We start from the raw sequence: 12,089 nt of genomic DNA on the forward strand, positions 1-12,089 counted from the left end.
CGTCCGCCGCCGGCCGGCCGCGCGGCTCCCGCGGCCCGGGGCGCAGGCACTCTCACACCCGCGTTCGCACGCTGCACCCCACGACCGCCACCCCGCGGGCTGCGCCGCCACTCGCGGTGGACGAGGGCGCGCGCCACCAGCCCCCTGCCCCCACCCTGGCGCGCACCCTCCCCATCCCCCTCTCATTGTCTCGCCTCGTAACGCCTCGCCGAGCGAAAAGATAACGGAACCCCCGGGAAAAGGGGGTGGGGAGAGCAGAGGCTCGCTCGCTCACTCACCTCCCGTGGTCGTCGCCGCCGGTAGTCTGACCCGAGGAAGGCGCCGTCGCCTTAAAGGGACCTTGCACCCGGCGCCAGAAGAAGGGGGTGGGAATAGGGGAGGGACGGGGGCTTGGGGGGGGAGACGAAGAAGAAGCAACCGTTGAACGCTTGTCTCCCCGAGGGTAAAAGGAAGCCTCCCTCGGGTTCGAGTGATTTGGGATGGATTTTTTTTTCCCGAGGGGGGCGGGGGGCCCCGAGGGAGGGGGTGGGGGGGCCAAGGAATGCGGCTCCGTGTACGGGAGCTGGCGCGGGGGAGAGAGACGCCGACTCCCCCCACCGACCCTCTCGCCCCGCGGAGGGATACGATTCGTCACTTCCGCCCTCCCCCTTTCTCGGCCTTTCAATTGGCTGGAGCGCGTAACACGTCATGGGCTCATCCTAACCCCTGCCCGGGCTTCTTTTCTAGTCAAGTTTGTCTGGTTCTGCAGATAAATAAATAAATAAATAAATAAATAAATAAATAAATAAATAAATAAATAAGCAAATACTAAATGGAAAAAATAATAATTAGCTTCAGAAGCAATATTTAAATTTTGGTGAGATAAATGGGATTTCCAAAGAAAATAGTCCCCAGTGTACTTGATTTTCCAGGGAAATCTTGGGAGTCTCCCCACTTTCCACTCAAGGCTTACACCTGAACAAGAGACCTTAATGTCATAGGCCGGGTGATGAGGCCCAGTAAAATCAATTGCCATTGGAACACAGCAGTGAAGCAAGACCCCACTCACTCTTCTTTGACGGTCACTTGGCCAAGCAGCCTTGTGGCAGTGGTCTTAAGAACTTGGTAAACCATATTTACCGTCAATCCCTTTATTGCTTCTGGAAAGTCTTTGCACATGATTGCTTTCCAAGATTCTTCCTAGGAGTGAAGATGTACAGTAGTTTACAGGTAAAATGCCTAGCTAGGGAACTCCTGGGTTCATTCCCTAGCAACAAAAATAAATATATATATATATATATATATATATATATATATATATTTTAAAAAGGGCTTTGTGATGAGAACTGCTTTGAGACCAGTGTGAATACCACATGCCTGTGTTGTTCAGTTCAGCAAAGGCCTCAAAGAAACTGGTTAATTGTAGACTGCCCAGCCACTACCCCTCGACACAAACAAAAACTAACCTCCAAAGAACTAAGAAATTTTGCTCTTTGTTGTCTCCTGAGATGATAAATTATTAATATTTTTCGTGGATATTTATTCCAAACAAAATTCTAAATCAAGGTGCTCTACGTGGTACAAGAATGAGGAGATCAGCACCATATTTATTCTCTACATCACTAGTCTAATAGGCATTCAAAATTGTTCTCATGTATGTGTGTATGTACACAGAAGTACACACATCACCATCCATTTTCATTCTTTTTTCCCAAAAACTTAAGTGTTTCCAACTAATTTTTCTTAGAGATATCTTCATTATCACTTCTCTTTCTGAACATACTTGTTTTGTTTGGTTTGGTCTTTTTGAGACAGGTTCTCACTATGCAGTTCAGGCTGGCCTTGAGCTCACTTTGTAGCCCAAGTTGGTCTTGAACTTGCAATGATCTTCCTGTCTCAGCCTTCCAAGTGCTGGGATTATGTTCATGAGCTACAACACTTCTGGAGCCTTTTAAACCAGACCTAGAAAAGCTCATAGAAGGATTATGGAGTCACCAAAAGAAAAAGTCTTGGTGAAACTTTAACCTTATTTTATATGGTCCTGGAAGTGATTATTATAATTTATTATATATTTATATATAGTCATACATGTTATGTATGTTATTTACCTCAGAAGGATCCCACATATTTTCCCCCACTGTAATATGGAGATTTACACTCAGCCAGTGAGGTCTAACCCAGCATACTATTCAGTTGAGCAAACACTTTCTGCATATCATACTGAAAATGTATCATGCGTTCATTCATCCATTCATTCAGTCAACATTTGTTGTGTATTTGTCTACCAGGCACTGTTCTAGATCCTGAGAATACAACAACAAAGAAATAATAATCGTTGAACTCAAAAGGGAAGGAGACATAGAACTCAGATAGAAATAAATTGTACCACTATCATTACATAACAAACAGCTCCAAAATTCATTGGCTGTAAATAATTTTATTGCCTCTCATGATTCCAGGAGGTGATAAGGCTAAGCTAAAGGGTTCTCACTTTTGTGCAATGGATGGTGCTGAAGTTACCTCAAAAAGTTCCTTATGTGTCTGATAGGTGTTAACTATTGACTTGGGCCACAACAGTTGGAGCTGTTGGCCAAAATGTTCACAATGGCCTCTCCCGTGGCCGGTGCTTCCTCATATCAGTGGCTGAGTTCCAAAAGTGAGTGCCCCAAACAGACCAGCAGAGACTTACGGCTTTTTGTGACCTAGACTCACAGGTCACAGCATCGTTTTCACCACAGTTCCGGGCTCACTTTGTGATCTGCCACTTGTTCTATAGATAAACATGTCTGTCACATGGTGATAGGTGCTATGGAAGGGAAAAGGTAGGCTAGAGGAATTGGGAGACCGGTGCAGGGGAGGAGTGGGGAAGTTGCTATATTACTTTGTGAGATTGAATACAGCCTCATCATTAAGTGATATTTTGACAAAAACTGGAAGAAAATGAAAAGGAAGTCGCTGGAAGATTTGGAAGCAAAGAGTGATGACATGACCGACCTTTTTCAAGATCACTCTGACTTCTTGTGGAGGATAACTGATGCAAGGAGGGCAGATGCAGAGAGAGCTGTCAGGACAGCACTGCAATAATCCAAATAAGATGACCATAGCCTGACCCAGGGTAGGAGTGGTGAAGCTGCTACTTTAATTTTCTTTTTTCCTTTTTTGGTGGAGGTGGGGGTGTTGAGACAGAATCTCACTATGTAGTTTAAGGCTGGCCCTGAACTCATGCAGTACAGACTGGCCTTGAACCCCTGGTGATCCTCCTGCCTCAGCCTCCCAAGTACTACCTCTGTACACTATTTTCTTGTCATTTAGTTCGTGTCCTGGGAAATACTTTTGACCCATATTTGGTAACAAAATGTGCTGGTGCTAAACCTGCCACATACACACAAAAAAAAGGAAAAATATTGCAATGAATCTAAAAAATGGGGCTTTACAGGGTCTAAAGGCAGCTTTGAAGAAATGAGTAAAGATCAACAGGCAGTAAGGAGATGGAACGGGGCACTGTGAGGTAACGGTGTCACCACAGAGAGAACTGATGAACAGTTGAATATTTTAGAGCTGGAAGAAATGATATGCACAGATATTTCAGAGGAGGTATAAAATTTGAAGTAAACTCTGCCACCTTACAGCACTAGAACAGGATTTCAAAAAGAACTACAGAGTTCACGTTCCTTCCACCAGAAATGTATTCCCTTTGCCAATACAAAAGGTCATATTAATCTGAGACATACTGGTATATTTTTCTGTCATCAGCTAACACAGATTTCTAAAGTGTGATCTGTCCTTTGAATCTTCTTAATAGTGATGGGAAACCAAACCAGTAGAACAAATATTCTGGATCAAATTCTTGAAAATCAACTCACATATGCCTCTGTAGCATACTGAGAAGAGATCTGAAAGTCAGTGTGATTTGATGTACTGAAGAAATTGGACCCCAAGAGCTACCCTCTAAGACCTACCCTACACCTCTATAAGAGCTACCCAGGTCTTCAGTAACCAGAGTAGGATGGATGAATCCTTTCCATCTGGGTTCCTAAGAAAGAATATCAAAGGTCAATGACATTCCCAAATTGGGCTTTGCATGGGGAGCAGAAGAGCATTTCTTTTCTACAGTTAATGAAAATGCTTGTTTGCTTTCTTAGCTTATGGTTTCTGCCACGAGTTGAAAACTGAAACCACTTGTAGCTTAGATCATGCCAAGGCAGGGAGACAAATGATTTCAACATGTCTTCGAAGGCAGAGTGAATTGTGGGTGCCTTCTGTGGTTTTAGACACAAAAACGTATTCTCCATTTCGGGATCAGTATGAGCTCGTGTGGGAACTGTGGCTGAGGATGAGGTAGATAAGATCCCGAGGCCACTCCAGGAAGAAAGCCACTTCAAGGGGAAAATATCAGGTTTTTAAAAAGCAGACATCCCTACTCCCTCCTTTAACACACTCCGAGTGGTTGAAGCTCAGAATTAAAGAGATCTTGTTTTACAAAATGTAAGAGAAAAGACAGTGGAGAAATTTTCACCACCAGAGCAACTCTCAGACTGAAAAGATTGATTGCGTGGCGTCTCAGAGTGAAGTCATCATGTATGAGTGGAAAGGGGAACCATATGGCTAACATGACAGGGAACTGTCATGAAATAAAGGGCAAGCAAAGATCTGTGTCTGACCAGTGCCAAATAAAGAATGAGGATCTTAGAAACTGGCTGAATTTTATTTTGAAATATTATTTCTACCTCCATATACATAAGTAGAAAAACCAGGTCCCAGGGATAAGAAAAGCTTGAGAAAGTTTTCAGACTGGGTTTCTAAAGGATGAAAAGTTTCTCATTAACTTTCAAAAAGAAGCAACTGAATGTCATTTTTTTTTTAGAAAGAATCTTGATATGTATTCAGGCTGGCTTTGAATTCACTGTGTAGCGCAGACTAGCCTTGAACTCACACCAATCCTCCTGCTGTAGCCTCCCAAGTGCTGGGATAATAGGCACACACCACCACTCTCAGCAATTGAATGTCTTTGTGTTTACATGGGTTTTTTTTCTTTAAAACAGTTTTGGCCTGTAGTCCAGGCTGGCACTAAACTCAAAATCCTCCATCCTCAGGCTCCCAAGTACCAACACACCCAGATCAATATATATATATATATATATATATATATATATATATTTTTTTTTTTTTGAGACAGGGTCTCACTATGCAGTTAAGGCTGACCTTGAGCTCACTTTGTAACCCAGGCTGATCTTAAACTTGCTATAATCCTCCTGCCACAGCCTCCCGAATGCTGGGATTACAGGCATATGCCAACACACTCGGCACTCAAAATATATTTTGTTAGAAATGCATGGGCAACATCAGGGATTTAGCTCAGTGGCATAAGCGCCTGCCTGGCAAGCACAAGGTTGTGAGTTCAATCCCTGGAAACCGCCCCACCCCAAAAAAGAAATACATGGACAACCTCATCAGTCTTCAATATTTTACTGTGAGTTACTGCATGATATCATAGGAGATAATGATTTAGTTTAACTTTGAATTAAATTAATGTCATGTAAGAGACACCCCAAAGCAAAGTTATATTCATTTCTCTCAGGTTTTTGCTTTTCAGTTGGTCAAGTATGATTATCTAAGAATTAAATCGATGTCATAAATCTTCACGAAAAGAAAATTATATTGTTTTATAGACACTTGATATATGTCTTAGTTACTTTCCTCTAATTGCTGAGATAAAACACCCAACACACAAAGTTAAAGAGGGAAAAGTGTATTTGGCTCATAGTTTGTAAAGGTTTCAGTGCATAGTCAACTGGTTCCAAGGCTGGCATGACAGAAAAGTAGCACAATGGAGAAAGAGTTCATGGTGGGCAAAATGTAGCAAAGCAAAGGAGGGACCTTAGCAGCTTCTTTCTGCCCCTGTTATACTCTACCTTTGGGCTTAGGGCAACGCCAAAGCAATCAGTGCACTGATTTAGTAATCACACAGCCTTAATCCCAGAATAACATGTTCTAGATCCAACCACCTCTGAAAAAGCCCCACCTTTGACTGCATGAGGCTTTGTGGGAACATCTAGACACAAGCCGTAAGCGGTATCTGTTATACACCTACATTTCATGACAGTTTCCCTATCATGTTAGCCATGCCATTCTCCTTTCCACTCAAATGTGATGATTTTACTCCAAGACTCCATGAAATCAATATTTTCAATTTGGGAGTTACTCCAATGGTCAAAATTTTTCCATTGTCTTTTCTGTTACATTTTCCTAAATGAATTCTCTTTGGTTCTGATAATTATAATGAATCACAAAATAAAATATAATACAAGCTTCCTCCTTTCTCTGGGATGCATTCTTTTTAAATTTAGCAATACTTGAATTTTATTATAGTCATGAATAATTTCCAGAACACAACTATGAAGAGTAAATAATTACAATTCATAATTTTGAAGTATGTGAGGATTAATATCATTGTCTTATAGATAAGAGTGAGATATCCCTCAGAATAAAGTTCTAAAGGTTTCTGGTAAAAATAAGTGGTGGGAGCCATTGGAATTTTCTCTTATTTGAAGTACATACAGTGAAGATAGAGGTGACAAGGAGGCTATGTCTTATGATAGTCAAGGATTCTTTTTTTTTTTTTTTTGAACCAGAGATTGAACTCACTTGCCAGGCAGGTGCCATGCCACTGAGCTATATCCTCAGTCCTAAAGATCCATTTTTAATGCCTTTTTGCTTGCCTGAAACATAAAGGGAATAGAATCTAAAAGTGTGAAACAACCAAGATTCACCACTTTAAAATTATTTTATAGGAGAAAAATGATTTAACCATCATTCATCCAGGAAATAAATCTCACTTGTAGGTTTATGTGTAAATGCTGTCAGAAGTGCATAGGAGTGTAGTTGTAGAAGTGCTGGGGATTGTGAATGTTTCTTCTGTCCTATGCACTCTGCTTCCCAACAGGTTCTGATGTCTGCTTCTCCTGTAGGGAGATCTTATTTCTAGCTCAGTTAAGTGAATCTTAGTCTTTTCTGCTTTATGAACTACACTGGTCACTTTCTCATCACTGAGACAAAATACTCAATATCTGAAATTTAAAGGAGGAAACATTTAGTTTCAACTCACAGGTTCATTAGGTTTAGTTCCTGGTAGATCAGCTCAGTATAGAAAACGCATGGTGCAAGGGCCACAGACCAGGAAGAGTAAAGCTGCTCATATAGCAGGCAGCCAGGAAGCAAAAAGAGAAAAGTGGAACCAGGGAGAGAATACACCCTTCCAAGTAATGCCCCATTGGCTTGACTTTTCCAACCAGGATCTATCTCTGAGCATGAGACTTTTGTGGGGACATTTTAACTCCAAATCATAACATGAACACTGAAAATCTCCACAAAAACCATGCCAGGTATGGCAGCATGTGCCTAAAATTCCAGCATTTGGGAAGCTGAAGCAGGAGGATTGCCGTGAGCCTGGGCTATATAAGGAGTTCAAGGACAACTGAAACTACATAGTGAGACTCTGTCTCAAAAAAAGAGATAAAGAAAAGGCTATTTTTCTATGAAAAATGCACATTTGTATTAACACAACATTTTGCAAACTTGAATTCCATTTATACATCTATTGATGAACTCCAGGAAAAGAACCTTATACTCTGGGTTTCTCAAACAGGACACTTCCTGAGTGTCCAAAGAAATGATATCTCTTAATAATCCTATGAGCATGTACAGTCAAAAAGCTAGAAATTCTTCCCACTTTAACAAGTGGGAATTACCACTAATTACTACTCTTTCATCTTTGCCCAAGATGTTCTTTAACATCTAAGAAAGTCCAGGAACCACTAGGACTCAAAAGATGATCATACATTTAGGTAAATTAGCTGGTGAATTGGTATCACTGACTATCCAGACACTGGAACATAGATAGCATCGTGAGGAAACAAGATGGAAGGAAGGGGGTCCCCTGGACCCAGGTAGAATCTGAAGTATGAATTGAAGCCCACAAAAAGAATGAAGAGAAAAACTTTAAGGAAGAAGAAAGCAGAGGCCAGAAGTGCCTTCAACCTGCAAAGAGACTCACTGGGAGAAGAGTTGTTCAAACCTGGGGTCACATGGTCACAGTGATGGTGACAGCTGGCAACCCTGGAGGCCTCTGAAGAGAAATGTGGCAGTGGAGGGGAGCAGCAGGCGTGGAGTACACTGCATTGGCTGATGATAAGTGCAGACGATTTAGTCCTCCCATGGGGACAGAGTTATTGACATTTTACAGCCCAGAGTCCAAAATTGCAGCCAGCTTCCTCTAACAGCTCCTCGCTGGGCACAGACATGTGGAAACTGCTTGGATGGCAGTAAGCCCAATGAGTCTGGTTTCTGACCAACCTGCTGAGATTATCCACGACTCTGCCATAAAGTGACTTCTGGCTTGCTGAGATAGTTTGGCAGGATTTGGGACTGAATCTACACAGGCTGTCTAATAGTGAAATCAGAGAGAATCCTGGAAGTGGACTGTTTTTTTTCTTTCTTTCTTTTTCTCCTTCTTTGTTTTTACATGAGTGTGAAAGTAGTTCCTAACCTCTTTGTGGGTGTGATTTTGTTCTGTTCTTCCTTTTACCTCGTCCATCTCTTTCCTTTCAGTCTTCTGTATCAGTGTCCTCAAACAGTTGGCATGATCACCTTTTGTCCTCCAGCTTATTTCTCTTTTCTTTTTCTTTTTCTTTTTTTTTTTCTTTTCTTTTTTTTTTTTTTTTTGGCACCAGGGATTGAACTCATGACCTCACATTTACCAGGCAAGCACTTGAACCACTGAGCTAAATCCCTGGCCCTGCAACCTTATTTCTAATCTCTTTCTCTTCTCCCACTTCTCTATTTTTTCCTTAGTGCATTTTAAATTTTAACACTTGAGGGCAAAATTGACACATTACAGACATATATTACATATAATTATCTTGTTTATTTTATATTTTGTTGTATGATTACAAATCTAGTTCTTACAGTTAAATGTTGCAAATTAAGGGCTAGCTAAGTTTGCTGTTTTCTAGACTGTGTTAGATGTATTGGTACTACCGTTGCCAAAACTGACATAATTGTTGAACAGCTGTTCATCCTGGTAGTCTATGACTAAGATTAACTAAGCGTCATAGAAAATATGGAAGCACAGTGTCAAAGAACCAGGGACTAGGCTAAACAAGCAACAACTTCTCATCTCCAACAAACTGAAGGGGTAAGATCCTCCAATAGACTCTAAACTCAAAAACCAACTACACCTGGAAGATACCTCAGAGAAGTAATCATCACCTAAGGGTCCTAAATACTACCAATAAAGCAACCTACCATAGGCAACCTACAAGCAGCACCCCAGGACTAAACTAAAAAAGAGAGAAAGTAAAATAAGAAGGCACTTAGTAAAAGACAACCCCAGACATCAGTTCACCAAAGACAAATCCAGGAGGCAATGAGATGGGACAATCTGAAATTCCCCCACCAGGTCTCTCTGAAATGGTAACAACAAAGCAATTGAATGAGGCTCTGGAAAAAATTAAATAAATAATCTCTCAGATAACTATAGAGTTAACCAAAATATACATCATGCTTAGTGACATTAGAGCAGACACAGACAAAAATAGATGAGCCTAAGAAAATTACAGAAGATCAGCATAGGAAAGAACTGGAATCCCTAAAACAGATTCAAGCAGAGATCCAGGAGAATAAAAACTCCATTGAGAGTATTTGAAGCAGATTAGGCCAATGTGAGGACAGGATCTTAGATATTGAAGACAGGATTGCAGTTAGTGACCAGGAAAAGAAAGAGTTCTCAAAAATAGCAAGGGACCATGAGAAATCAATCCAGCAGCTGCTAGATGAGACAAAGAATAACAAGATTAATTGGAGTCAACGAACAAGCAGGAGATACCACAATGACATAAAAAATGTTCACAGACATCATGACAGAAATCTTTCCTGGTGGAGAAAAATAATTTGACATACAAATAAGTGAGGCATATAGAACTACAATTAGCAATGACCAAAAAAATCCTATAGCCAGGTATATCATAGTCAAGATTCTGGAAATTCAACACAAGAACAGAATCCTAAAAGTTATTAGAGAAAAGAAACCAGTCGGAGCACACCACCGCCGCTGAAGACCTCCGAGGGTGGTCCTTTGGTACAGACAAGCAAATACCAATTAAACAGGAGAAGAATGGCGTTGAAGCAGATTTCCAGCAACAAGTGCTTTGGGGGATTGCAGAAAGTTTTTGAACATGAAAGTGTGGAGCTAAAATGTAAAATGAAATTTGCTGTCTACTTACAACCAAAGGCAGAAACTGGAAAGTGCCCTGCCCTGTATTGGCTCTCTGGTTTAACTTGCACAGAACAGAATTTTATAACAAAATCTGGTTATCATCAAGCTGCCTCAGAACACAGCCTTGTTGTCATCGCTCCAGATACCAGCCCTCGTGAATGCAATGTTAAAGGAGAAGATGATCACTGGGACTTCGGCACTGGTGCGGGGTTTTATATGAATGCTCCTGAAGAGCCTTGGAAAACTAACTACAGGATGTATGCTTACGTAACAGAAGAGCTTCCCAAACTCACAAATGCCAATTTTCCAGCGGACCCCCAAAGGATGTCTATTTTTGGCCACTCCATGGGAGGCCATGGAGCTCTGATTTGTGCTTTGAAAAGCCCTGGAAAATACAAATCTGTGTCAGCATTTGCTCCACTTTGCAACCCAGTGCTCAGTGCTTTGGGCAGAAAAGCCTTTACTGGATATTTGGGAACAGATGAAAGTAAATGGAAGACTTACGATGCAACTCATCTTGTGAAGTCTTATCCAGGTTCTCAGCTGGACATACTGATTGATCAAGGAAAGGATGACGAGTTCCTTTCAGACTGACAGCTCCTCCCAGATAACTTCATCGCTGCCTGTACAGAAAAGAAAATCCCTGTTGTTTTTAGAATACAAGAGGGTTATGATCATGGTTACTACTTCATTGCCACCTTTATTGCTGATCACATTAGACATCATGCAAAATACCTGAATGCATGAAAACTTCAGATGAAGGAATCTCTTCAAGATTATAATTGCTGAGAAAAGAAGAGTGTTAAATACAGGGTTTTGTAATGCTAAAAGAGCTTCCTTCTACAATTGAATCACCTTCTGAATGAATACATAAAGCATGTTTCTGATTTTTTTTTTACCATTGTTCACATAGGAAAACCTTAATAATTTACAACTTTCTTGCTGTCATTTGGAAGGCTTTATTGTATTAACCTCAGGTCACAGAATATGAGTATAATTCTGTTCAAATCATAGAATGCTAACTCTGGAACAAAGGATTTTAAAAAGTCCCTGACTTACGAACCAGTTCCGTTCTGGAGAACATTCGTAAATCGGATCCATTTGTAAGTCACGAAAGTGAGTCTTACACACCTTTGACACAAATATACAGTGTAAAGCATAAAAAAACCTAACAAAAATACTGTAAATTATTTGTACTTTTACAGTTACCTTAAAGTATACACATGTGCTAATTTAGGAATGTTCCTAATGGAAGATTGGTTCACCTGTGAAAATTCACAACTCAAATGTTTATAAGTCAGGGACTTAGTAAGATTCAATCTGAAATGGCTGAAGGAAACATACATTTCATATGTTACTGTAATTATATGGTTTTCCTTAAACATATGCAGAAATTTAACTTGGTAAACTCATCAAGAAAACTAATTGAGTTTTTTATTAAATAATAAATTGTGTTTCTTTATAAACTTAATAAAACTTGAAACATCACTGGTTTGCTTTGGTAATATAGTTGTGGTTTTTTTCTATTAACACAAAGATTACTCATTTTAAACATTCAATAAGAAATCACAATAACAAATATGGGGAATTTCCTTCTGTCTTGCTTCTGAATTCCAGTATTCTCACTGTTTTGTTCCAATTTATTGTTTTGTATTATCCAGTGTTCTGTTTTGACTGGTTTTATTCTGTTTTGTTTTATTTGATTTTGCTGTGTGTGATGGAATGGACAGCTGTTGTGAAGATAGTGAGATATCCTATGGTAGTCATTGTTGATTGCCTATTATCCTACTTCAAAGTTCTGTACCACTTTGACTGCTTTGTTTTGTTGGGTTTTATT

The 12,089-nt window shown here is 40.4% G+C and overlaps 2 protein-coding genes across 5 annotated transcripts in view; one reads left to right on the forward strand and one right to left on the reverse strand.

Annotated features, from left to right (window-relative positions):
• The window catches only part of Pogz (pogo transposable element derived with ZNF domain), a 58,151-nt gene extending 57,738 nt beyond the window's left edge, over positions 1–413 (reverse strand). For all 4 annotated transcript variants that reach the window (XM_063253340.1, XM_063253336.1, XM_063253334.1 and 1 more), the window contains exon 1: positions 279–413. The gene's annotated coding sequence lies outside the window, so the exon portion shown is untranslated. The remainder of the gene's footprint in view (positions 1–278) is intronic.
• A 9,661-nt stretch (positions 414–10,074) lies between these two features.
• On the forward strand, positions 10,075–11,291 carry LOC100730868 (S-formylglutathione hydrolase-like). The gene is given in 1 exon segment (XM_063253354.1): positions 10,075–11,291. A coding segment is annotated over 1 exon segment (849 nt). The 5' UTR covers positions 10,075–10,150; the 3' UTR covers positions 11,000–11,291.
• The last annotated feature ends 798 nt before the right edge of the window (positions 11,292–12,089 follow it).

This window comes from Cavia porcellus, unplaced genomic scaffold (genome assembly GCF_034190915.1).
Source record: "Cavia porcellus strain 051 isolate PalLab524CR breed Dunkin Hartley unplaced genomic scaffold, mCavPor4.1 scaffold_1, whole genome shotgun sequence".
NCBI lineage: Eukaryota > Metazoa > Chordata > Mammalia > Rodentia > Caviidae > Cavia > Cavia porcellus.